Here is a 26,215-nt window from a genome sequence, read left to right as displayed (position 1 = left end):
TTCCAGGGTTTACTGGACCAGTAACGTCTTAAGGGTATCCAGCACCGCGGGGCAAGAATCCTCCAGCGCCCCCCTACGGCGGCAGTAGCGCACGGCTGAGGGGCGGAGATGGAGGATGGCGGAGCCTGGACGGCGCGCACCACTTTGCAGGGGGCTGGCCTGGGCGCAGAGCCCACCTCCCGCAGAGGGGGCTGCTCAGCCTCCCGCCCTGGACCGGCCCCTCCTTGGCTGCTCCAGGATGCCGCAGTAGCGCACGGCCATTGAGCTTCCTCCATGAAGCAGAATCAGTGAGACTCCTGCCTAAAGTGGCAGCAGGCGTGTGGTGCCACTCTAGGCAGGAGTCGCGCTGATTCTGCTTCATGGAGGAAGCTCAAAGGCCGCACACTACTGCCGGCGTGGGGGTAGGGGGGCGCCGGCAGCAGCTGCTCCCAGACACCAGCCATTCAGTGCCCCTTCCGCACCCCTGGTGGCCAGGCACCCTGGTGTCTTGCGCCACCCAGCCCAGGCCTAGAGACAGCCCTGTCCAGGACGGTTTCTAATTTGATCCCGGAATGTCCCGCTTTTCCTTAGAACGTCCCTATTTTCATCAGAGAAATGTTGGAGGTTTTTCAATGGCCAGGCAGGATCCGAGCAGAAGAGCAACTCTCCCCTCCTTTGGCTTCCAGCAACTGATATTCAGAAGCATTGCTACCTCCAGCTATGGAAGCAGAGCAGAACCATCATGGCTAATTGACCTTCTCAGATTTGTCTAATCCTCTTTTATAGCTACCCTAGTTGATGGAAAACTCAGCAGTGGCCAGAGGATCGGAGAAGATCAGCCTACATCCCAATCCCTAAGGGCAGCGCCAAAGAATGCTCCAACTACCACACAGTTGCACTCATTTCACACGCTAGCAAGGTTACGCTTAAAATTCTACAAGGAAGGCTTAAGCAGTATGTGCACCAAGAACTCCCAGAAGTGCAAACTGGATTTCGAAGGGGCAGAGGAACCAGAGACCAAAGGTCCGTATAGTTAAAGCAATGGTTTTCCCAGTAGTGATGTATGGAAGTGAGAGCTGGACAATAAAGAAGGCTGATCGCCGAAGAATTGATGCTTTTGAATTATGGTGCTGGAGGAGACTCTTGAGAGTCCCATGGACTGCAAGAAGATCAAACCTATCCATTCTGAAGGAAATCAGCCCTGAGTGCTCACTGGAAGGACAGATCCTGAAGCTGAGGCTCCAATACTTTGGCTACCTCATGAGAAGAGAAGACTCCCTGGAAAAGACCCTGATGTTGGGAAAGATGGAGGGCACAAGGAGAAGGGGACGACAGAGGATGAGATGGTTGGACAGTGTTCTCGAAGCTATGAACATGAGTTTGACCAAACTGCGGGAGGCAGTGGAAGATAGGAGTGCCTGGTGTGCTCTGGTCCATGGGGTCACAAAGAGTCAGACATGACTAAATAAGTTGATGGTCATCACTGGAGTGCCACAGTTTAACTGTGAGCTGCATAAAGAAGTATTTTATTTTGTCTGCCCTGAATTGTTCAATGTTCAGATTCACTGCAGGTCCATGAGTCCCAGCTCAAAAAATGTTGCTTCTATCAACAGTTCCTTATTTAGGGTAAAAGCTGCTGGCCCTGTTTCTTTGTTTTTTTGGAAAACTCAGCTGTTTATGTTATGGTCATGAGTTTATGCTCATGACTTCTTGGTCAGGAACTGTGTTTACTGAGTCAAAGGGGACCTGCCTTCTTATTCGAAAGCTGCTAAGATTACTCAAAAGTCTTTAGTAAGGGCAGTGCTTTTTTTCTGGGGGGGACGCAGGGGTATGCATACCCCTAAACATTTTGTGAATCTGGCCCCATTGAGGGGCAGTATTTCAATATGAGTAGGAAAATGAGAGTACTCCAAAAACATTATTTTTAGAGGGGGGGAAGCACTGAGTAAGGGACTCTATAAAAAGCCTTTTTCTTTTCTTTCCTTTTTGGTTTTTAATTCTGAAAATGCAAAGGAGGTGGGGTTTTTAATATTATGGTTGTATGCAAAATGATTTTAAATTTATTTATTTTTCTAAGCCACACAGAAAACCTCATGCTATGCAGCACCATGCAAATGCCAACAAAACCGAAAGAAAGAGGAATAAATTTCACACTGTGCCATAATGCGCACATGTAACCTGTTCCCCCTTACATGATTTCGGTTATTTTTGCTACGGATCTGCAAATGCCAAAAGATAAGGCTCGCAACAACAGCACTGTGAAAATCTCTGGGACTTCACACAGATCAGACACTTTACACAGCTGGACTGAATGTTGTGTTTTTAGTGGCTTCAATGCTTCTCCAATTAAGTTTTTTTATTGAGGTTTTTGGGAAACAGCTACAAAAAATACAAACAGAATAAACCGAGTCCTCTGAAAGGTAGCTCTCTTGACCCTTACCCACCCATAGAAGGTATGCCACTTTGAGTTACTTGGGGGGGGGGGGTTCATGAAAATTGGTCAGCATTTTGGTTCCCCTTATCCTACAATGCCCATATTTCAGTGCAATGTTCCCTGATATTTAAAGGATTGCAAGTGCTTTCCCTTGGGCACCACAGTTCAAGAAGGATACTGACAAGCTGGAACGTGTCCAGAGGAGGGCAACCAAAATGGTCAAAGGCCTGGAAACGATGCTTTATGAGGAACGGCTTAGGGAGCTGAGTATGTTTAGCCTGGAGAAGAGAAGGTTAAGGGGTGATATGATAGCCATGTTCAAATATATAAAAGGATGTCATATGAAGGAGGGAGAAAGGTTGTTTTCTGCTGCTCCAGAGAAGCAGACACAGAGCAATGGATTCAAACTACAAGAAAGAAGATTCCACCTAAACATTAGGAAGAACTTCGGCAGTGGAATTTGCTGCCAAGGAGTGTGGTAGAGTCTCCTTCTTTGGAGGTCTTTAAGCAGAGGCTTGACAGGCATATGTCAAGAATCCTTTGATGGTGTTTCCTGCTTGGCAGGGGGTTGGACTGGATGGCCCTTGTGGTCTCTTCCAACTCTATGATTCTATGATTGACTTCATGCATTTTCATATGCCATTATTTTGCACAGATATTTTGGGCTGGGGAACTGCAATTGCAAAATTTGGAGAGGAGCAAATAATAATAATACAGTGGTACCTCGGGTTACAGACGCTTCAGGTTACAGAGGCTTCAAGTTACAGACTCCACTAACCCAGAAAAAGTACCTCGGGTTAAGAACTTTGCTGCAGGATGAGAACAGAAATTGCACGGTGGCGGCAGCGGGAGGCCCCATTAGCTAAAGTGGTACCTCAGGTTAAGAACGGACCTCCAGAACGAATTAAGTTCTCAACCCGAGGTACGACTGTAATTCAAAATGCAAAGGCCAGTTTTGTTTCGGTTTTTGACTCATTCTGGGATGTGTGAGTTGGGTAGATAAGGGAGCTTCATGCTAAAATAGAAACCAGACTGAGATTCTCCCTTCTGTAAACTCTAGGCAGGGAATCCCCCTACAACATGCAGTGCTTTTTTCTTGGGGGGTGGGGTCCACAGGGATACGCATACCCCTAAACATTCTGTGAATCTAATTCTGGCCTCATTGAGGGGCAGTATTTCAATATGAGTAGGAAAATGAGAGTACCCCTAAACATTTTTTAAGAAAAGAAAAAAAAGCACTGCCTACATGTAACGGATGTTCCTCGCAAACAAATGTAATAGGTGAGCGGTTCTTGACATTTATTTTTCAATCTTTGCTGATCCTGTGACTCACAGTCCTTTCCTTGGTGGTTAATAAGTAAAAAAATGAAATAATAATAATGAGGTTATACGTTGTGTATATCTGCTGGAAAATGTAAAGGCACTTCCTCCCTTTCCTGACCACAACTTTCAATCTGACTAAGTTACCTGAACCTGAAGCAGTTGCTAACTCTCTTAAGCAAGGCTTATCGGAATGCAAGAAGGTGGTTGTCTATAGTGAGGGGGCGACCTCAGTCCTGGGAGCCAGGTGTGGCCCCCTAGGCCCCTATATCTGGCCCCTGAGACTTTCCCCACACCATCTCTCTCACTTTCCCTGCTTGGCACCCTCCTGGGGGTCTTTTTTTCCCCCCAAAATTTTATTATTGCAAAAAACAGTACATGCATATATATACAATATATAGCTTCAATTTTATACTGTTTACATAAAGTTAAAATCCCAAAAAGAGCTAATAAGCCAAGAAGAAGAAAAAAGGAAAAGAAAAAGAAAAAGTAAAAAATTGGAAAGGAAGAAGGAAATAGAAAAAAAGGAAGAAAGAAAGGAAAAATTAAGAAAAAAAGGAAAGAAAGGAAAAAGAAAAAAAGAAAAAAGAAAAAGGAAAGAAAGGAAAGGAAAGGAAAAAGGAAAGACTGAATCAACAGCCTTCTCTTACCTACATTCTTTACATCTTACAATACTTCCACTGCACTGAACACATAAATGAGCCTTTCAATACTTTTATACAGTTGTCCTCTCAATAACAATCACTTTTACATGTATACAGAGAAAAGAAATGCTTTGATCCTCTTTCTATACAATTACCCTGCACAGTTATTCTAGGCACAGCCATGTTTCCTTCCCCCTCCTAAATTCTTTAAATAATCATTTAGGCATTCCCACTGAATCCTGACTCTGTTTCTAGGTTTGTTGCGTATCCAATCCGTTAATTTACCTAGCTCCAGATATTCACAGAGCTTGTAAATCCATTCTCCTTTCGTTGGTATGATGGGTTCTTTCCAAACTTTCGCAATTGTCATCCTAGCTGCTGTTGTTACATATAAGAAGATGTTTATCTTATCGGGTGGGATATCACCGTTAAGAATTCCTAATAAGTATGCTTCTGCTCTTTTCCTAAACGATATCTTAATTAATTTTTGAATCTCTTGATGGATCATCTCCCAAAACTTTTTAATTCTTGGGCACAACCACCACATGTGGTACGTTGTCCCAATAGCCTGTTGACACTTCCAACATTTATTGCTGCTGCTTTTATTTATTTTTGCTATTCTCACCGGGGTCAAGTACCACCTATAATGTACTTTCATATTGTTCTCTTTCAATGTATATGAAGCTGTAAAATTAATTCGTCTCTCCCAGAATTCTTTCCATTTAGTGTGTTCTATCGTGTAACCTAGATCTTGTTCCCATTTTTTAATATATTTATTTTTTATTTCCTGCTCTTGTTCAGATTCCCTTAATAATCTATACATTTTGGAGAGGATTTTATCTTTACTGTTGAGAATTTCTTTCTCAAACGTCGTATTCACCTCATCAAACCCCCTCGTTTGAATGTCTTTATCAAAGGTTGCTTTCAATTGAAAGTATTCGAGCCACGACATTCCTTTAGCCTTTAGTTCAGGCATCCCCAAACTTCGGCCCTCCAGATGTTTTGAACTACAATTCCCATCTTCCCCGACCATTGGTCATGTTAGCTAGGGATCATGGGAGTTGTAGGCCAAAACATCTGGAGGGCCGCAGTTTGGGGATGCCTGCTTTAGTTCTTCATACTCTTTAAGTTTAATAATTCCCTTGACGTTTTCAGTTAGATCCCTATATGTTGGCCACACCTGTCTTATGTAACATTTTAAGGTGGCACTTGCCTCGACTGGTGATGCCCACCATGGAGTTTTCTCTATTATTTTTCCTTTAGTTCTCTCCCACACCTCCCATAGGGCCCTTCTTATAGTATGGTTTTGGAATTCTTCATTTTTCTTTCCCTTTCCGTATAGTAAATAACCATGCCACCCATGGATTTTGTTTCCTCCCTCTACCTCCAAAATGTCAGGTTTCCCTAAGGTCAACCAATCTTTTATCCAGACCCAGCAGGCTGCCTCATAATATTTTTCCAAGTCCGGTAAAGCAAATCCGCCGGATTCCCTCGGGTTTGTTAATACTTCCATTTTCATTCTTGCCTTTTTGCCCTGCCAGATGAAATCTGCCAAATCTTTTTGCCATTCTTTTAGGTATTTAGTTCCAATAATGATGGGGATATTTTGGAACAGGAAGAGGATTTTTGGCAGGATTGACATCTTGATCATGGAGACTCTGCCCCAAATAGATAAATTCATGTATTTCCATTTTGCCAAATTTTTCTTTATTTCTTTCCATTTCTCCAAATAATTATCTTTTAATAAATTTGTATTTTTATTCGTAATCTGAATCCCTAAATAATTAACTTTATTCTCAATTTTTATCCCAGTGGTCCTCTCCAATTCTTCTTTCCTTTTCTCTCTCATATTTTTTGTTAATATTTTCGATTTATCCTTGTTCAATTTGAAGCCCAACACTTCACCAAATTTCCCCATCTCAGTCAATCCTGCCAAAATTCCTTCTTCAGGATTTCCAGTCACAATAATTAAATCATCGGCATATGCTTTGGCTTTAAGGCAGTGAGTTCCCACATTTATTCCTTTTATCTCAGCATTTTTCCTTATTGCTATTAGTAGAACTTCCATGGTTGTGATGAATAATAAAGGGGACAGGGGGCAGCCCTGTCTTGTTCCTCTATCTATATTAAATTGTTCCGTAATTTCTTATTTATAATTAATCTCGCCCTCTGCTCTTTATAGATTGCTTTGATTCCATTGATAAATCTTTGCCCCAACTTCAAGTTTTCACAGGTTTTCATCATAAAATTCCATGAAACACGGTCGAAGGCTTTTTCAGCATCTACTAATAACATTGCTGTTTCGGTACTCAGTTTTAAATCTAGATACTCCATCAAATCAATAATTACCCTGATGTTGTCTTTTATTTGCCTCCCGGGCAGAAAGTACATTAGTACAGAAAGTACATCCGGGCAGAGACTGTACATTAGCCCAGGAGGAGAAAGTGTCTATCATTTTGAGCTCTCTCCCTGAAAGCTGGGACAATTTAGTAATGACTTTTGAGGCAATGAAGGAAGATGATTTAACTGTTAGTTATGTTACTGGGCGTTTGCTGGAAGAATGGCAGAAACGGGAGGACAGGTTGTTGGCTGCAGAGGCATCGACAAGCGGTCGGCTTGGAAACAATGTGAATGCCGTTCCAGAAGGGAAGCAGCAACCACCACGTTCCTGTGAAGAGTCAGCGTATGCTGTGCGGCGGTGTTTTCGGTGTGGATCGACAAAACATCTAAAACGCGGGTGCCCAGAGGTGACGAAGTATCAGCGACAAGATCAGCAGCAGCAACAGCAGCAGCAACAGCGGCAGAAGAAATTTTTCAAGCGTAAACAGTCGGCTCATCTTGTGACAGCCGTGGTCAAGGTTGCTAATGAGAAACAAACTGTCTGGGTGGTTGACTCAGGTGCCACTCGTCACATCGTAAATTCTGACGAGTTGTTTGTTTCAAAGAGCGTGGCACAACGTAGCCAAATTGCTCTCGCTGACGGGAGAACTTCTGAGGTACATTCGGGGGGGTTCAGTGTTTGTTCCTTGTCTGCGTGAGTGCCTGGAGAATGTGTTATGTGTGCCCTCACTAAGAAGCAACTTAATGTCAGTAGATTGTTTGCTAAAAGCTGGTTTCAAAGTATATTTTGAAGAAAACAGCTGTGTTATCAAAAAGAATGGTGAGATTCTGGGAACTGCTAAGTCAGAGGGAGGTTTGTTTATGCTTAAAGCAGGTTCTCCAATTTCAGCAGTAGTCAGTGAATCTCAGCCTGTGTTGGGTAACAAAGCTGTGCATGACAACTGTGTGCATTTATTACATAGAAAAATGGGACATGCTGGCTGGAAAAGTATTTTAAAAATGCCTATGCTAGCTGATGGGTGCAAACTGAAGAATTGTAATAAATTTTTGGATTGCAATGTTTGCAAAAAAGTTAAAACCCAGAGAGTATCATTTCCCAGAAGTGATAGAGTGAGCGATACACCGCTACAGCTTGTTCATATGGATGTAATTGGTCCATTTGCTGTTAGCAGAGGTGGAGCACGTTTTTCTTTGACTATTGTGGATGACGCAACGCGTTATTCCTGGGTTTATCCCATGAAAAGCAAGGGAGACGTGTTTACCAAGTTCAAAGGCTGGGTGGCGTCTGTGGAGAGGTTTTTTTCTCTCAAACTGAAAAGGATTCAGACGGATAAAGGTGGAGAATTTTTGTCAAATGCTTTCCGTGATTGGTTGCATAAACGGGGCATAGGGCATAGAAAAACAAACGCTTTTTCTCCTGAAGAAAATGGAGTTGCGGAGAGAAAAAATAGATCTTTACAAACTATGATGTTTTCTATGATTGAAGATGCTGGGTTACCAATGTCCTTTTGGGCGGAAAGCATGGTTACATCTTGCTATCTTCAGAACAGACTATTCCATCAAACCATTGGTACAACTCCTTATTTCAAATTGTTTGGAAAGAAACCTAAAGTAGACCATTTGCATGTGTTTGGGTCAAAAGCATGGGTACTTATTCCCAAACAGGTACGCAAGAAAGGAGAGCCTAAAACCAAGCAGCTAATTTTTGTGGGTTATCAGGAGCTTGGAAAAGGATATAGGTTCACAGAAGGAGCAAATGGGATTGTAATTTCCAGAAATGCCACTTTTTGTGAGCATAGTGGTTGGGAGAAATTACATGCTAACACAGAAATTTGGTTTCAATCTTCCCAAGGACACAGTGTTAGTAAAAAAGAGCCTGAGAGTGGAGAGTCTGAGAATGAGGGGGAGAAAAGTACAGATAAGATATCCTCACAGCAAGAAACTAGTCAGACTTCACCCGTTGCTAAGGAACCGAAAGGGGGGCGAAGTTCTGAGGGGGAAAGTGAGACTGTAGAAACTTTTTCTCCCAGGCGATCTCAGAGGAAAAACAAAGGTGTACCACCAGAACGTTATTCTCCTGATATGGCTAACGTGTTTAATGTTTTAGTGGAGCCACAAAGCTATCAGGAAGTGCTGAGTTTGCCAGAAGAGCAGGCTAACATGTGGTTACAGGCTATGCAGGAAGAGATGTCTTCTCTAAATGAGCATAAAGTTTTTACACCAGTAGCAAAGCCTGAGGGGGCTAAAATTGTGGGCTGCAGATGGGTGTATAAGCTTAAGCCTCTAGTAACAGGAGGGTACAAACACAAGGCTCGTTTAGTAGCACAGGGGTATACTCAAAGACCTGGACTGGACTTTGACGAGACTTTTGCCCCGACTGTCAGGCCTGAAAGTGTAAGGTTACTTCTGACAATAGGAGCTAAAAGAAAGCTGAAACTCAATCATTTTGATATACAAGCTGCATACTTACATGCATCTTTAACTGAAGAACTTTACCTTACTGAGCCACCTGGCTTTGAGACAGGGTGCAATAGAGTGTTAAAGTTAAATAAAGCTCTCTATGGGCTTAAGCAGGCTGCTAGATCCTGGAATAAATGTCTTCACGAAGCATTGGTATCTTTAAATTTCAAACAGAGTGTAGCAGACAATTGTGTCTATGTTCGTGGAACTGGAAATGAACAAGAGTTGTGTCTAATATATGTTGATGATGTCTTATATGGTTGCAGGTCAGACAAACAGACAAAAAGCAAATTCAAAGTAAAGGACCTAGGTCCAGTTCGATCATATTTAGGCTTGGAAGTGTGCTGGGCCAAGGATGGTAGTTGTTTGATAAATCAGCAGAGTAAAATCAAGCAGCTTTTAATTAACTATAGGATGCAAGACTGCAAAGGAACTGCAGTACCTATGGAGCCTGGATTTATAAAATCACTTCACACAGATGAGAGCTCATTGTTTGAACACCCTGAACTATATCATTCAGTTATTGGGAGTTTGTTATATCTGGCACAGTGGTCCAGACCAGATATTAGTTACGCAGTTGGCATATTAAGCAGACTGGTTTCAAAACCTACGCTTAATGCCTGGAAAGCAGTGAAACAAGTACTAAGGTACCTTAAGCAAACAATTGGCTATGTTTTACAATTAAATTCAGAAGGAGATGAAGTACTGTATTGTTACTGTGATAGTGACTGGGGAAATCTGCCAGATCGAAAATCTGTTACTGGTTTAGTCATTATGTTTGGTGGGGCGTTAATTAGTTGGCGGTCCAGGAAGCAGAACGTAGTAAGTGGATCGTCCACTGAGTCGGAATTTGCTGCAATTAATGAATTATGCAACGAAGTGATTTATTTCAAGCAGTTGTTAACAGATATAAATGTAAATTGTGAACAACCTGTACAAGTTTATGTGGATAACCAAGCATGCATAACTTTGAGTAATACAGAAGGTTTGAAATCACGTTCGAAACACATTGCAGTGAAATACCAAAACGTACGTTGCTGTGTACAGAATGATGTGATTAAATGTACTTATGTATCTAGTGAGGAAAATATTGCTGATGTGTTAACTAAACCGTTGTCAAAGATCAAGAATAAACAAATGTGTAAAGGTTTAGGTTTGCTAGAAAAAGCAAGTGAAGAGTTAATTGGTTCAGAAGAATCTGAGAGGGGGTGTTCGGGTTTTTGCTGAGTCAGTAGCATAAAACACCATCAGATTGCTTCTTCACTCAAACTAATCTAGGTCAATCGAATCTAGGTCAAACTAATAACATTTGGCAGAAAGCCAAGGTCTGCTTCTACCTTAGCAACAGCGTTTCTATTGGTTGAGGTTCAACACTGAGACTAGTTATCTGTGAAAGCCAGTTCAGTATGTGTCGTGGTGAGTGTAGGAGAGAAATTGCTGTATAGGTTGAGAGAGAGACAGAAAGGAGAGGATTTATTTTGCTTTGCTTTGTATATAGAAACTCTGTTTTCTTTTATTTTAATAAATCCTGTAAATAGTTTATTCTGCGTCCAGACGTCTAGTCATTTCAGTTACCGCCAGAAGCTTCCGGAAAAACCTGCGCAAACTCTGCTGTGTTCAGGCTGCAGTCACACCTGACACTTAAAAACTCTAAGAGATGGGAATTATAGTCCCCAAACAGCTAGAGGGCCGAGTTTGGCCATCACTGCTCTAAATCAAGAAAGGACAGGCAGAGAATTCTAGGCAAGGTGGAGCTTAAAAAGAAAAGAGGTCTACAAAAGCAAGGATGAACAGAGGGTGTGCGATGATGGACAGGAAGAAAACTGGCTTGCTGATAGCAGCTTCCAGAGAGGGAGGAAGGGGTTTATATTGAGGAACCGAACAGGGGAAAGTGTTGAATTGGGTTTGGGCAACCTGTGGTCCTCTAGAAGTTGTTGAACGAGACCTCTCATCCTTCCTGACCACTAGCCGTACTGTCTTGGGTGACAGGAGCTGCAGTCCAGCAACACCAGGGGGACCAGAGGTTTTAGTGACCTTCCAGATGTTGTTGGATAGCTCCCAGCAGCATCTGGATATGGTCCACAGATGTTCCCCATTCATGCTTCGCTGCCTAGACCTGTGATGGCCAAACTTGGCCCTCCAGCTGTTTTGGGACTACAATTCCCATCATCCCTGACCAATGGTCCTGTTAGCTAGGGATGATGGGAGTTGTAGTCCCAAAACAGCTGGAGGGCCAGGTTTGGCCATCACTGGCCTAGACAATTGCCTCCAGGCTCTCTGCTCTCCTTTCATTGCTCGCCGTGTTCTGGGAGAAGGGCCCCCCGGAATGCTCTCTAGTGATAATATTGTCAGCCAGCTGTCCCTGTTCTGCTTCTCCCGTTTCTTCTCAGCTTTTATCCTCTTCTGTCTCTGAGCTGTTACCCTCTGCAAACCACCATTGTAAATCTATACTGTCCTCCTCTTCTCGGGAAGGTTCAGGAGGAGGGGGAGGCGCTCTCCACCATTCCTCCTCAGTTCAGTCCCTGATATCAGGATAATGAGGAGCCATGGAAACTAGCAACTTCTGCAGGGTTATAGACATTCCCCATCCCTGCATCAAGCGGTCCTTCCCTAGGACCAGTGCTCAGTGTAAACTGTGGGGCGTAGTGGCTGCTTCTTATGAAACACAAAGCCACTCTTGGTCTTGTCCACTCAGTCTGCCAGAACCTGTTTTCACATGCAGAGGAAGTCCCTGACTCACCGAGGGTTTGAGATCCATCGGCTCCTCTCGCTTGGTTTAGCTGGCCAGTCAAAGCCATTTCCCAGGATTGTGGCCGCTGTCGCATTCTGACAGCTTCTGGGAGCCACAGGCGAGAGCTGAGTGCAGGACAAAGTACCCCGGAAAGAGCATGACATGTCCCCCACCAGAAGTACTACCTCTCCCATGCTACCCTCAAGGTTGCATATATTTGAAAATAAAATCATATATCCCAAAGACTCCACAGTCTCCATTCACCTTCATTCGCAAGGAAACTGAACCCCTGAAATCCCCCCACCCGTTTGGAGACTGGGATGTATGCAACACCAAGCCTTCAAGACTCACCCTGCCAGCAACCTACCCCCTAAGCTATTATTACATGTTTTCCCATCCTAGTGTTTATATAGTACATAAAAAAATGGGTCGTATCCAATGTTGGTTCTACTCAAAGTAGATCCACTGAAACTAAAAGGTGTGATGCAACCCAGTGAGTGCTGCTCTGTGTATGCCTAACAATGGATTTATATCCAGCAGCTGCTAAGGGGTCATTTCCGGATATATTCAGGTGCTCTTAAGGCATTGTGTAAATATCATTTTCCTACGCAAACATAATTGCCTGGAGGAAGTTGAATGTTTTCCATCTGTCCATCGGTTTGCAGCATAAATAAGCAAAGTGTGTTTCTAAGCCATGCTCAATAAGGTGATTACCGACTTAGAAAGAACCAGCTGTTATCTTGTTACTTCCTCGTTACTTTATTTTCACAACAACGAATATATTTCCCCTGTTTCTTTTCAGAAGCGCCAAACATCTGCTACAACCTCAAAGGCCCCTAAATGGGAAGCCTTGCGGGATTTGCAACTTTCACTTTTGTACAAATAGATGTGCAGTTTAGCATTAGCTGAAAAAATAGCTTATAAATTATGTGTTGCCTAAGGCTTGGAGGAACCTGAAAAGTTTTAGGCCGCTTAGCAGGATTTAATATTACAGTGGTGCCTCGACTTACGAATTTAATCCGTTCCGAAGGCACCTTCGTAGGTCGAAAAATTCGTAAGTCGAAAAGCGCCACTGGAAACGCGATTTCCCATAGGAATGCATCGGAAATGGAAAAATTCGCAAGTCGAAAAAACCCTATCTAAAACCGCTGCGGTTTCCGTTCAGATGTCGAGAAATTTGTAAGCGTGCGGCCATTTGCCCCATTCATAAGTCGAAAAATTCGGTTGTCGAGTCGTTCGTAAGTCAAAGTACCACTGTATATACAACAAATACATACCCAGAAAAGCATTTATTAGGAGAAATGCGTACTAAGATTGTGGTGAATTTTCATGGGGACTTAAAAAACAAAACAAAATCACAAGTGGATGCAGAAATTTGTTGAAATAACATTGAGATTGGCAAAATCAGAAATCGGAAGAAAGAGAATTTGATCTATCCATTGCTAATTCTAGTGCCAAGCTTGCAAGATACACCCCAACTGTAGCTTTATAAGGGGTCAAAGTTAAGGTTAGATATATGCTCCTGCTTAATATTTTGATGCTTGCCTTTAGCACAGACTCACTTAAAAGCATAGGGAAGAAGATATTAACAGTAGGCCCCAAGTTTGACTCCATCTATATTTTAATAGAAGAGAAGAGAAGACTCCCTGGAAAAGACCCTGATGCTGGGAAAGATGGAGGGCACAAGGAGAAGGGGACGACAGAGGACGAGATGGTTGGACAGTGTTCTCGAAGCTACGAACGTGAGTTTGACCAAACTGCGGGAGGCAGTGCGGGACAGGAGTGCCTGGCGTGCTCTGGTCTATGGGGTCACGAAGAGTCAGACACAACTAAACGACTAAACAACAACAACAAATATTTTAAGAAAAGTTAACCTAAGCTGATAGGACGCTCTTAGCAGCTGTGAGTGAGGGTTTGCAGGTACTTGGGTGAACGCGTTTGTTCACGAAGGAAGCAGTCTTCTATTCCAAGAGACTGGGCTTCCTGTGAGTTTCCTCCGAGCCAGAAAGTAGCTCTGAACAATGTTTGGGTAAGTGCTGTGGTTATTTATTTTAAATTCGTGGAAGCTTCTTCTGAATCGCATTGTTTTCAAGGCAGCCCTCACTTCCAAAACAGAAACAAACACGCAAATTACAAACGAAGGAAGAGAGAAAAGACAACAACTATAAACAGAAACGTTTATTCTAAGCAACTGTAGAACAATAACAGACTGAAAGAGCCAGTCGATTCCTGTCCTGTGATTCAACAAGTTGGGGGTGGGTGGGAAACCTTGTTTTCGTTTGGCAACCTGCATTCATGAGGACAGACTGCAGGTGCAGAGAGGCAGGGAAGGACGAGGGTTTCAGTACTGGGACATCTTCATCTTCAACTACCACCTGCAACCTCAGCATCTCTCCTGATGACCAGTGTACAGAGCAGGTTGGAATGGGGTGGGGAGGCAGGGGTGTAAGGCAAAAGGCTCTGGTTCAGATCTCTGGACCTCTTGAACGAGGAGCAGCCGCCAGAACGAACACCCACACAGCAGAAATTACATTTCCCATCTCTTCCTGCTTTGCATTTGCTGCTGCTATCTTTGCAAGGGAGGGGAGCTGATGGCCTGCTTGTGGGGGGAGGGCTCAGCTGGCAGGAGGGAGAGTGCAGAATCGCTTGCTGAACATGAGCAAAGTTGGCAATGAGATTTAAACGTACATAATTTTGCCACATCAATTGTGACTTCACTAGTGGAGTCTGGCGAAATGAGGGAGAGGTGTAAAAGTTACCAGGGACTCCTGAGAGTTTCCAGACTCAATAGAGGACAGGACTTCTGTGCCTTGAATTGCCCTGCTCTCTTTTGAGTCTGGAAACTCTCAGGAGTCTGGAAACCTTAAAGAGAAACCAGCAGACCCTTTGTTTAATTTCCAAGCAAAGGGTCTGCTGGTTTCTCTTTAAGGTTTCCAGGCTCAGAGCAGGGCAATTAAAGGCACAGAAGTCCTGTCCTCTATTGAGTCTGGCAATCCTACCAGGGACTAGGAAATTCCCAGGTGTCAAAAAGATTATTTATGTATGCCACTACCGTGGCCCATGTTTCCTTAGCCCAAAAATGGGAAACGAACGAGGTCCCAACTAAAGAAGAATGACAACTTAAACTGATGGAATATGCACAGCTTGCAGACCTAATTTATAGAATAAGAGAACAAGAAGAACATATATTTAAAGAAGTTTGGAAAATGTTTGTTGAATATAGGGGGGGGGGAATTGTGTACATTTGAAAACGTGGGCAGCATGAAGATAAATTCAACAATGTAAATAAGTTTTGATGGATGTACGAATGGAATACTGAATGGTTTAGCTTATGTAAAAATATGCAGGGATTTATGATATGCAAAATGAACCATGGAAAGAGAAGAAGGGAAGTCATTGATACTTTAAGGTTGTTTAAATGAATATTCTAAAGTGTGAAACAAAAAAATGAATTAAAATTAAAAATAGTTAGGTAGACATCTACCGTGTTTCCCCCTTTTTAAGACATAGCCATAATATAAGACATAGCAGGATTTCTAAGCAGTTGCGCGATATAAGCCATAACCCGAAAATAAGACATAGTGATAGACCCTTCCCCCCTCCCGCCAGCCAACTCCCCCCCATAAAAATATCTCCCCATTTTACTGTCGCTCCAAAGACACGTATTTCTTTTAAAAGCTTGTAAAAATGCACCGTAGAGCCGTTCCTGCAGCCTCGTGATTCCCCCTCCCGTTTCTGTAAGCATTTTTTAAAATACCTGTAAAAGGATTCCAAAATATTTTTTTTAGCTAGGCTGTGTGAGCTCTGCTTGGTTGGTGAAGAGGAGAAAAGTGGCATTTGCGGTGGGGAGAAGATGAAAGCACGAGGGAAAAAAGAGGGGCGATTGAAGACGCTGCCTTCCCCTTTAGGGAGAGACTCTGTGTGCGCGTCTCTCTCTCCCCCCCCCCCCGCCTCTCTCTCTCTCTCACACACACACAGCCCACCTCTCGCTTCCCCCCACCTTTCCCCCTTTTAATAGCCTTTTAAAAAGTGAGGATTCTTTTTTTCTTTCTATTGCTTGTCTGTAGAGCTTCCCCTTTAAGGATTTGTACCGGTACCGGGATCGCTGCCGGTAGCGCAGTCCTTGCCTTGGGGATTAAGGACTTTCCCCTTCTCGCTGTTTAGGAGCTGCTAAACACTGCCCTACACCCTACACAAAAGTTAACATTTTGTGGGTAAGAGAAACACGGACGGGTTGTTAGGACCAGCAGATTATCTCACCCGGCTTTCTGCTGGCTCAATTGCTACTTAATTGCTACCATTTACCATCTTAATTGCTGCTCAGCTGGCTTCTTTGTTTTCTACAGTATCTCAGCCGGTAGCCTCTTTGCTATCAGTGCTACAAAGTGCTACATTGTTGGAACTTTCGCTCTTAAGTCTTGGGCAGTTGGCTGGCTGGTAGAGATCCTTATTTGCTTTAGTATAGGCTACTGCTACGACTGCATCACACAGATAGATTCCATTATACTGTACTGGTTTAAATTTAAGAAGCTCCAGTGTAGCAGATTGCTATTAAGTGAGTCCCCACCTGGGAGGGGAGAGAGAGAGAGCAGCCCTTCGGAGGAGCTCCTTCCCTCCCTCACGAACATCCCAGGGCCGGGGAGAGAGGGCTGGGCCAGCGATGCACACACCTCCCTTCCCTCAGACTCCCTCTCATGGAGCTTGGTGGTGGCTGTTGCCCGTCATTTTCTTTCAGTCAAGAGTCCTGCCCCGCAGGGAGACAGGGAGCAAGAGGGGCACTGCTCCTGATGTAGTAAAAATACCGGTAAGACATTCCCTGAAAAAAAGCCACCCAGTGTTTTTTTGAGGAAAAAAAGTTATAAGACGGTGTCTTAAAATGTGGGAAAGACGGTATATCTATATCTCTATATCTTGATATTGATATAGATATATAACTATGTATATGTATAGTCACCAGGGACTCAGCTACATTGGTTAAAAAAGGGGTTTAAAATGCATTATAACACTGTGACACCAGATGGCGCTGTAGAGCTCCATCTTTAGACAACGTGATTTCTCCTTATGAGGTTTACAACGCATTTTCCTGAAACGTTTTTTTAATGTTTCTAGATCCAGCTCAGATCTGCCCCAAACATTAATTAAAATGGGTGCCATATATAAGGAGTGCACGCCCTATAATAGGAGCAGTACAGTAATACATGCTCAAGTGTTTTAATGCAGAGCAGACACATAGAAGTGGAGTGTAAATATTTCGCTTCCAATAGTGAAGATGGTAGGGGGTTAAAGGGGGGTCTTACGAACAAGGTCTTATCACACCCCCCCCACCATTCTATTCTGCAAGAAGTTCTCACCTGGTCATCATTGCCTTCTGGGGGGCTCCTCTTTACAACCTCTGAGTACTGAGGCTCAGTAAGTGCCTCCTCCGTTGGCATCATGGAGGTAGCTGCAGTGGAGAACATAAGACATTTACTCCATGGGGTCACTCACACCTGCCTCAAAGGTTCAGGTAGTAGCCGTGTTGGTCTGACGGAGTCGAAATAAATAAATAAAAATAAAAATAAAAAAATTGTCCATTAGCACCTTAGAGACCAACCAAGTTTGTTCTTGGTATAAGCTTTCGTGTGCATGCATACTTCTTCAGGTACACTGAAATAGAAGTCACCAGACCCTGATATATAGTGGAAGGGTGGGGTGTAGGGTTGCCAGACTCAATAGAGGACAGGACTTCTGTGCCTTTAATTGCCTTGTTCTCTTTTGAGTCTGGAAACCTTAAAGAGAAACCAGCAGACCCTTTACTTGGAAATTAAACAAAGGGTCTGCTGGTTTCTCTTTAAGGTTTCCAGACTCAAAAGAGAGCAGAAGTCCTGTCCTCTATTGAGTCTGGCAACCCTAGTGGGGTGGAGTATTTCTCAGAAGGGTAGTAGGAGATGGGTGGATGACTCAATGGGTATGGTAAACCTGTTGACGACTGTTAACGACTGCAATTAGTCGTAGGGAAAAAGCAAGGGATAGGATGCAGATGACCAAAAATAGCTTTAGCATATGTAATGAGATATTTAGCATTTTTAGCATTTTTAGTGTACAGTGGACCCTCTGGATATGAACTTAATTCATTCCGGGGGTCCTTACGTACCCCAAAAAAGTCCACAACATGAGGTGCCGCTTCTGCGCATGCGCGCGACACTTCTGGGTTTGCAACCCCAAAATTATGATACCCGAAGGTGTGCATGCACACGCAAGCTTATACCCAGAACAAACTTGGTTGGTCTCTAAGGTGGTACTGGACAATTTTTTTATTTTTTTTATTTATTACGACTGCCTCTAAGGGTACAGAACCATGTATTGGAACCCTAAACCCCCACTGAAAGGTACTCAAGTTTCAGAGATAAACTGTGGGGGGCAGGATGGCCATCCCAATGGATCATAGAATCATAGAATTGGAAGAGACCACAAGGGCCATCCAGTCCAACCCCCTGCCAAGCAGGAAACACCATCAAAGCCTTCCTGACAGATGCCTGTCAAGCCTCTGCTTAAAGACCTCCAAAGAAGGAAACTCCACCACACTCCTTGGCAGCAAATTCCACTGCCGAACAACTCTTACTGTCAGGAAGTTCTTCCTAATGTTTAGGTGGTATCTTCTTTCTTGTAGTTTGAATCCATTGTGCTGTGTCCGCTTCTCTGGAGCAGCAGAAAACAACCTTTCTCCCTCCTCTATATGACATCCTTTTATATCATAGCTGCCAAGTTTTCCCTTTTCTCACGAGGAAGCCTATTCAGCATAAGGGAATTTCCCTTAAAAAAGGGATAACTTGGCAGCTATGTTTTATATATTTGAACATGGCTATCATATGACCCCTTAACCCCTTCTCTTCTCCAGGCCAAAATATGCCCATCTCCGTAAGCCGTTCCTCATAAGGCATCATTTCCAGGCCTTTGACCATTTTGGTTGCCCTCCTCTGGACACGTTCCAGCTTGTCAGTATCCTTCTTGAACTGTGGTGCCCAGAACTGGACACAGTACTCCAGGTGAGGTCTGACCAGAGCAGAATACAGAATACAGAATACCTCCCTTGATCTAGATGCTATACTCCTATTGATGCTGCCCAGAATTGCATTGGCTTTTTTAGCTGATGCTTTGGTTGGTTCCCTCAAGACTTTCCTTCTGCTCTTACAAAAAGATTCCTACCTCTGTTGGGCGGCATCTTTCTTCTTTTCTTCCAGGTCTTTATCCCAAATCCAGCCAAGAGGAGCAAAATTATAAAGAAAATGATCAGAAAACTCCAGCTCCCACTCCAATGCAGTCCGAATGGTTTGCCACCTGTAAAGATTGGATAAATAATAGGTTTTTGTTGTCGTTGTTATTGTTTTAAATAAGGTGCAAGATATTGGAAGACCACCAAAATGTTGGGCAATACGTGTTCTGAAGGGAGAACCCATGGCTTATTGGTGGGTTGCAGGGACAAGGGTCTCAGCCAGAGCTATGCTCAAACAGCTTCTTGAAAGCCTCCACTTATCTGATGGGATCAGAGCTATCTCAGCACTATAGAAACTTATTTCTGTAGACAACTACAGCCACAAGAAAGCCACATATATTTTTCCTTTTTATGTTTGTATTTGTGTATTTTGTGCTGCATTGTGTTGTATTTTGTTTATGGTTTTATTATGTGTTATTATCAAATGCAATAAATTTTTTTAAAGAAAGGAAGAAAGATCTTTGCCTAAAATGGAAAGAAGAAGTAGTTCCAACGGGAAAAGAATGGTTACAGAAAATAATGGAATGTGCAGAAATGGCGAAACTTATCAGAAGAAGTAGAAATCAAGACAACAAACTTTTTATTATTATTAAGGAACAAAAATGCTTTATTGAATGTTCACAAACAAATTGCAAACAGGTCATTAAGACATTAGCAGGACTACTGTGAAAACTTTCAGTTTTTAAAACAGATATAGAGGAATAAATAGTATATTGCGGGGTAAAATAGTTTCACCCAGTGGTCGTCTATTCCTGATCACTTCACCTGGTTCCTATTTCTGTCCTTGCTGCTTTCTCATTATTATATGTACTTGGAGATTATTATTATTACTACTACTACTATTATGTGGTTTATAAGATGTGCTGAGAGTGCTCGAACGGCTGTGAAATCCTTTCATTGTTAGAGAACTCAATTCATTGCCAAAGCTGCTGTTTTCCATGGAAAGAAAACCCATATGTCGTAATCCCCAAATGTTTTCTCATGCCAGATGTTGGCTTGATGGCTGCCAATGAACGACCTTCTTTCTGCTCTGAGAAAGCAAGCTCAAATAATGGTTAGTCCCAATGCATTTTAGACTTGGAGACAAAAACACAGCTGAGTCTGTGAAGTGGAAAAGAAGTTGAATGTTTTGGACTTTGTAGGGAAATCTGTCCCACAGCTAGCTTGTTGGGCTACACTATCTCTGGATTTAATAGAACAACAATAAAATTTATTGTGAAGACCAAGCCTTTACACAAATATCTACACAACAATATTAAAATTCATTGCATGCAGCCCCAGCAGTGACCTCATCCCACAAAACAAAAAGAAGGTACAACAAAAATGAATTATGGAGACGTTAAAGGGATCTTTTCCTTGGCAGCCAAAAATGTTTCCCTAGCTTTCATGGCCTTAATCACATAGACCACTACCACGTGGGAAATCTGTGGGTTGGCATCAACTAATAAAAATTTTATGCGATCTTCGGGGTTATTTATTGAATTGGGTATGATTTGCAGAATCCCACCTCTAAAGCTCGAGTAAAGAGGACAGCTAAGAAGGTAATGTATAAGGTCCTCTTTAGTTCTCATGGGGCAAGGGCACAGGTGGTCCTCTACTAGAATTATGGCAAATCTGCCAGCCAAGTATGCGGTAGGTATTGTTTGAAGCCGAGCCATAGTAAAAGCTCTCTGAAGACTGGGATCAGAAAGTAGTTGGCACAAACTTTAACTGCTTTTTAGCCGGGGAAACCAAACTCTGGGTTTAATATATACGTATCCAGGGAGACTTTCAGATAACCACTGTTATAAATGTGCTTTTAACTATAATGCCGTTATCTGGATGAGAAGAGCCACATAAATTACGGTGCAGACAAAGAGCCCTGTGTTTAAAGTGTCTGTTATAGCTTTTGAAGCTTGTGAAAGCTGCAATTTTCGGATGATAAAATGCAGCTGGAGAGGGGATTCTTTTCCCACAAGTTTCTCTGTTAAAAAATGTCCACAAGGCTTAAACGGAGAGATACTGGACCACCTGTCCATATTTTTGGGTGGGGGGGAATATGGGAAAATGTTGTAAGGTAAAAAGGAAGGAAGGAAGGAAGGAAGGAAGGCAGGGCGGAAGGTAGGTAGGTAGGTCCTGGTGTTCTTGTTAAAGTTGCCAGATAATTTTAAATCACCAGAGAATGCACTTTCTAACATGCAATTTTAGTAACAATGATTGTTTTAAAATTACAGTCGTACCTTGGAAGTTGAACAGAATCCGTTCCGGAAGTCCATTTGACATCCAAAACTTTCGGAAACCAAAGTGCGGCTTCTGAAGCTCCTGTAGCCAATCAGAAGCCACAGAAGTCGCGTTGGATGTTCAGGTTCCAAAAATCGTTCAAAAACAGGAACATTCACTTCCTGGTTTCGATCGTTCGGGAGCCAAGGCATTTGAGATTCAAGGCACTACTGTACTGGTTTTAGTTTTATCTGAAAATTTTATGTAACTTGCTTTTGAGGGCTGCTTTTAAAAGTATGTTTTAATGAATATTCTAGATTCCTTTGTAAACCACTAGCATAAAGAGAGAGAGAGAAGAAACGGATAAGACAACACCCTGAACTCCACCTCTTGGCTTTCGGCAGGAATCGTGCCATCGTCCCCAACTGACCTCGGCTTCCACCTCCTTCTCAGTTCTTTGTGGCCTTCTTGAATCCAATTGTAGGTTTATTGATTTGTTTGTTAGAACTCTGTTAGAATTTTGAAAGCTAGTTATGAGGACTGATTCCTAAGTTTGCACCGGTTCATGAATCTCTCCAGATTTCCATTTGAAAAATTTAAAATCTTTCCATTTCGTTAAGGCTAATTTTGAAATTAACACGGAAGGAAAGTGTTACACCCCAGTCTACTACCCAGCTGATGCATAATGAGGAAGGGGAGGAGGGCAAATAACTGCTCAGCTTACACAGTGCTTTAGTCGCTTTTAAAGATTAACTTAATGGTTTTTTAATTAAGTGGTTTCTGCAGTTTTCTAAATAAAATGGAGAGTTGCTCACCTTCAGTTTGGCAGATGTGCTGCAAGTTGAAGGAGATGCTTTTCTGATCAGCTGGATTGGTGACCAGGCAGGTGATGTTGGGATCTGAGGAGTTGAGCTTCCAGAACAAGTGGAGATCCTTGCCATTGCCAGAGAGGTGGTATGACTTTGAACCATCTCCGAAGTCTCTCAAGGCGTCCCCTCTTTCCCAGGAGATGTTGATTTCCCCCTTTTCAGCCACCTGACACTGCAGGGTCACGTTACAGCCATCTGGGCTGTTGGAGACAATTTGGGAGAGGATTTTTGGTTCTGGGACTGGTTCTGTGGAAAAACAGATAAAAAGCTCATGCGTTTCCCAGCACAATTCAAAGTGTTGCTGCTGACCTTTAAAGCCCTAAACGGCCTCAGCCTTGTAAACCTGAAGGAGCATCTCCACCCCCATCATTTAGCCCAGACACTGAGGTTCAGCTCCAAGGGTCTTCTGGCGGTTCCCTCACTGCGAGAAGCGAAGTTACAGGGAACCAGGCAGAGGGCCTTCTCGGTAGTGGCGCCCACCCTTTGGAACGTGCCCCCCCATCAAATGTCAAGGAAATGAACAACTATCTGACTTTTAGAAGACATGTGAAGGTAGCTCTGTTTTGGGTAAGCTTTTAATGTTTTAGCGTGTTTTTAATATTCTGTTTGGAGCCGCCCAAAGTGGCTGGGAATAAATTATTATAATATTATTGTTATTATTTATTTAATCATTATTAATTATTTAATTCATTATTCTTATTATTGTTATTGTTATCTGTGCCCACCACGGGTGTCAGCGACTGCCCAGCAACAACACTGCTGAATGAGAAAAAGACTGGCTCCTTTTCCAGGCTCTATTGCACAATAAATAGACACAGGTGAATAAAGAACTACTTACCATACACAGAGAGGTGGAAGGTGTAATCTTCATACTGTGCAGAAATAAACCTCACTTTAATGGAATATTTCCCACTGTCATCCATTTCCAAGTCTTTGATCCTCAGGGTGGTCTCATTGGCCATCTCCAATCTTGAACCAAACCTGTCCCTTGGATTGAGCCTCTGCAGTTTTCCTTCCATCAATTCAGCCAGCTGAATTCCCGAACCATTTCTCCCCTGGAAATCCCACTCAATCTTTTTCAGTGTTTTCTCGGGGGGAATACTTACAGGGAGCAACACAGAGCCTCCCAGGATCCCATTCAGCCTCTCCCTCTCCTGGTGAGGATTCTGCACTCTGAAACTTGCAGTACCTTAAAAAGTTCAGGGAGGTGGAAAAGAAGGGAGGAAAAGGGAGAAACAAAGTCAAAGAAAGGGACAATGGATGGAAAAGTCTGTCAGAATCATTGATTTAAAGCTTTGCTTTTAATGTGTGGATTTATTTGTTATTTTTACATAACAAAATGTATAAACCACTTGATTTTAAATTAAACCAGGGCTGGCCAACTCCCAATAGACTGTGATCTACTCACAGAGTTAAAAACTGGCAGTGATCTACCCCCTTTTGGGGGTTAAGTTGTTAAGCTTTTTTTAGGGAAGAGGAAAGCCCTGTTTTTTTGGGTGCAGGCAATGTTGTAAGCTATTTTACAGAGGAGGAAAGCCCCATTTTTTAGGAGGGCACTATCTACCCATAGATCACTATCTACCTGTTGGACATGCCTGAATTAAACAAACAAACAACCTGCCAAAAAGGACAAAACTTAAAAACAGGTGTTTTAAAACTTCAAGATATAATTAAAACAAAGACTTAAGCTAATAGCAGTTTTAAAAAGATTTCTGGAATGTAGTATTTCATGAAACTGAGAATATAAATAATCAATATATAGAAATGGATTGTGTTATGCAGTTTCTCAAACAGCAATAAAAATATGAGAAGTAAAGTGTTGATCAGTCAACTTTTAAAGGAAGGCAAAGTGAAGAACTATCTGTTTTTGGAGGATTTAGAAGAAGCTACACCAGAATACTGGTATATTAAATGGTTGAGGAGACAGCTTCAATTGAAAGGGTGATCAATAAATTGAAATTGCCTGGGAGGGCTAAACAGAGGGTACGTTTTGGATTAGAATAGTTTAATTCTGCAATATATATGAACAGAAGAGTGAGCGATGTAATGCCACCATCTCGGTCTGTGACTTTGTGGAACTCATTATAGTTTAATTGATTGATTAATTAATTGTAATTTACTGTACACCCTTCACTCTAAGGTCCCAGGGTGACTTGTTATGATTCTCTGTATTTCATTCCTACACAATGATTAAAACACATTATTAACATTAAAACATAATATTGCACAATATCTTTTGTGATTTCTGCTTGTCTAATAATTTCAGGAACTGACCTTTACTCAAGCTTTTAAGTTATGCTCTTTGTATGTCTCTGTGGATAAAAAGACAACAACAATAAAAAAGGTTTCTGAATCCTGGGAGCCCCTGCCCTCGATTAAAGCACATGCCCTCGATTAAAGCACAAATTCTGTATGTCTGGTTAGAATTGCCTGGACGGAAAGGTTTTAAGCAGGCGCCACAAAGAGCGCATTTAGGAGGCAAGGAGTTCCAATGTGCAGGGGCTGCTACAATAAAAGACTGATTTCATGCAGGTGTGAAATGAATATTATGTGGCACTTGTAAGCAGTGCCAATTCCAGAGCATATATGGGTTCAAATCAAGTGGTCAGCTGTTGAGGGCTTTTTGTACCAGTAGTAATGCCTTAAATTTAGCCCTGCAACAGACCGCCAGCCAATGCAGATCTCTGAGGAGATGTGTTAAATGGGGTCAAGGTCTCACTCACACCAATAATTATGCAGCAGCTTCCTGCACTAACTGCAGCTTTTCGTTCAAGTGCAAGAGGAGACCCACTCAGAGTGCATTGGATATCCTTATTCAATTCTGAAAGGTGCTTTGTCAGACTGCAGAAGCATCATTGCAACCTGCCTTTTTGAACACAAAGCAGCCAGATATTTGCCTTCAAGAATTAACCCAGGACGGAGTCTTTGAAGAATCGCTTGCGGGACCAGCTTTCCCCGGCTAAAACGGAAATGAAATTTCCTGCAAAGAAGATTCAATCCCTCCACCTCCATTCTGAGAGGAAGAAAACCGAGGTATCTCACTGTATTCCAACCCTAAAATGCACTTGCTTGAGAAGGAAGTCGTACCGTTTCAAACGATTTAATAGACGGCGGCCTCTGCATCCATCCTTTACAGCACGGCGAGTCTCCTGGCTTCATCTCCTCTGTTGTTTACGCTCTGCTCGTATTGTAGCTTATTTTAGATATTCCCAGAACAGAACCATGGCGGCATTGTGAGGCCGCTTCAGCAGACAGAGAGCCCTTCTACACGAACGTCTTTTCCTGCAAAAACACCCGCATATCACCTTATCAAGCCTTGGAGGACTTACCAGTGAGAGAAGAAAGCAAAGACAGAGTCTGAAGAAAGAGCTCCAGGCTTCTTTTGGAGCCATTCGCAGCCCCTCTTTGCCGGCTGCGTGGAGGATTCCTCTTTAAGATACACAGACGTGGGTCGTTCATCGTAAATCCATTCAGAAGATGGGACTGAAAGCTGTACGAAGTGATGGGATATTGAGCATTTTTAGAAAGAGAAAAATTGAGCAGCTTCTCCTGTCTCTGTGTGCCTAAAAGAGGAAGGTGGGGGTGTTTATGGAGATGAGAGGAGTGGTTACAAACTAGCGCTGGCAGCCAGCCCCGACCTCCAGCTGCTAAGACCTCCTCCTTAGCAGAGTCTGCCAATACAAAGAATCATGGAATTGTAAGATTTGGGAGAGACCCCAACAGTCCAGCTCTAGTGCCAGAATGAGAGGTATCTCCCTCCAAGACTCTTGGAGTTCCTGCCCTCTGTCTTCACCAGAGATGGAGAAAAATGCATTTTCCCCAGTCCCCATGACCCTCTCTGCATTTCACACCCATTCCCAGACCTGCTTTGTGTGTAGATAAACTCCCTGGTTTGCAAGGGCCAAATTCACATTCATTCTCCAGCCTGATTTGCCTCTCTTCTGGCCACCAGGAGGACCTGTATTCAGAGGCACCCTGCCTCCAACA

At 42.8% G+C, this 26,215-nt stretch overlaps 1 protein-coding gene and 1 long non-coding RNA gene across 8 annotated transcripts in view; one reads left to right on the top strand and one right to left on the bottom strand.

Annotated features, from left to right (window-relative positions):
- Positions 1 to 25,789, bottom strand: part of LOC132591353 (SLAM family member 5-like) — a 34,507-nt gene extending 8,718 nt beyond the window's left edge. The window contains exons 1-6 of one of the 7 annotated variants that reach the window (XM_060269725.2): positions 25,316 to 25,789; positions 24,503 to 24,540; positions 23,067 to 23,417; positions 22,175 to 22,474; positions 19,094 to 19,225; positions 17,260 to 17,351 (exon numbers count right to left, since the gene is read on the bottom strand). In XM_060269725.2, the coding sequence (XP_060125708.2) occupies positions 17,260 to 17,351; positions 19,094 to 19,225; positions 22,175 to 22,474; positions 23,067 to 23,247 (705 nt within the window). In that variant the 5' untranslated portion in view covers positions 23,248 to 23,417; positions 24,503 to 24,540; positions 25,316 to 25,789. Of the gene's footprint in view, positions 1 to 8,750; positions 14,012 to 14,071; positions 15,061 to 15,544; positions 15,666 to 17,259; positions 17,352 to 19,093; positions 19,226 to 22,174; positions 22,475 to 23,066; positions 23,418 to 24,502; positions 24,541 to 25,315 lie in introns of those variants that run through there. The other 6 variants (XM_088659698.1, XM_088659697.1, XM_060269721.2 and 3 more) reach the window with 6 other exon arrangements.
- On the top strand, positions 14,210 to 21,978 carry LOC148683196 (uncharacterized). The gene is made up of 2 exons (XR_015947488.1): positions 14,210 to 14,326; positions 18,786 to 21,978. It is a non-coding gene; the product is annotated as an uncharacterized LOC148683196 (long non-coding RNA).
- Positions 25,790 to 26,215: the final 426 nt, after the last annotated feature.

The sequence above is a fragment of the Zootoca vivipara genome, chromosome 16 (assembly GCF_965207765.1).
Source record: "Zootoca vivipara chromosome 16, rZooViv2.hap1.1, whole genome shotgun sequence".
Taxonomy (NCBI): domain Eukaryota; kingdom Metazoa; phylum Chordata; class Lepidosauria; order Squamata; family Lacertidae; genus Zootoca; species Zootoca vivipara.
Note: the sequence above shows the minus strand (reverse complement) of the source record. Positions and strands in the feature narration are given on the sequence as shown.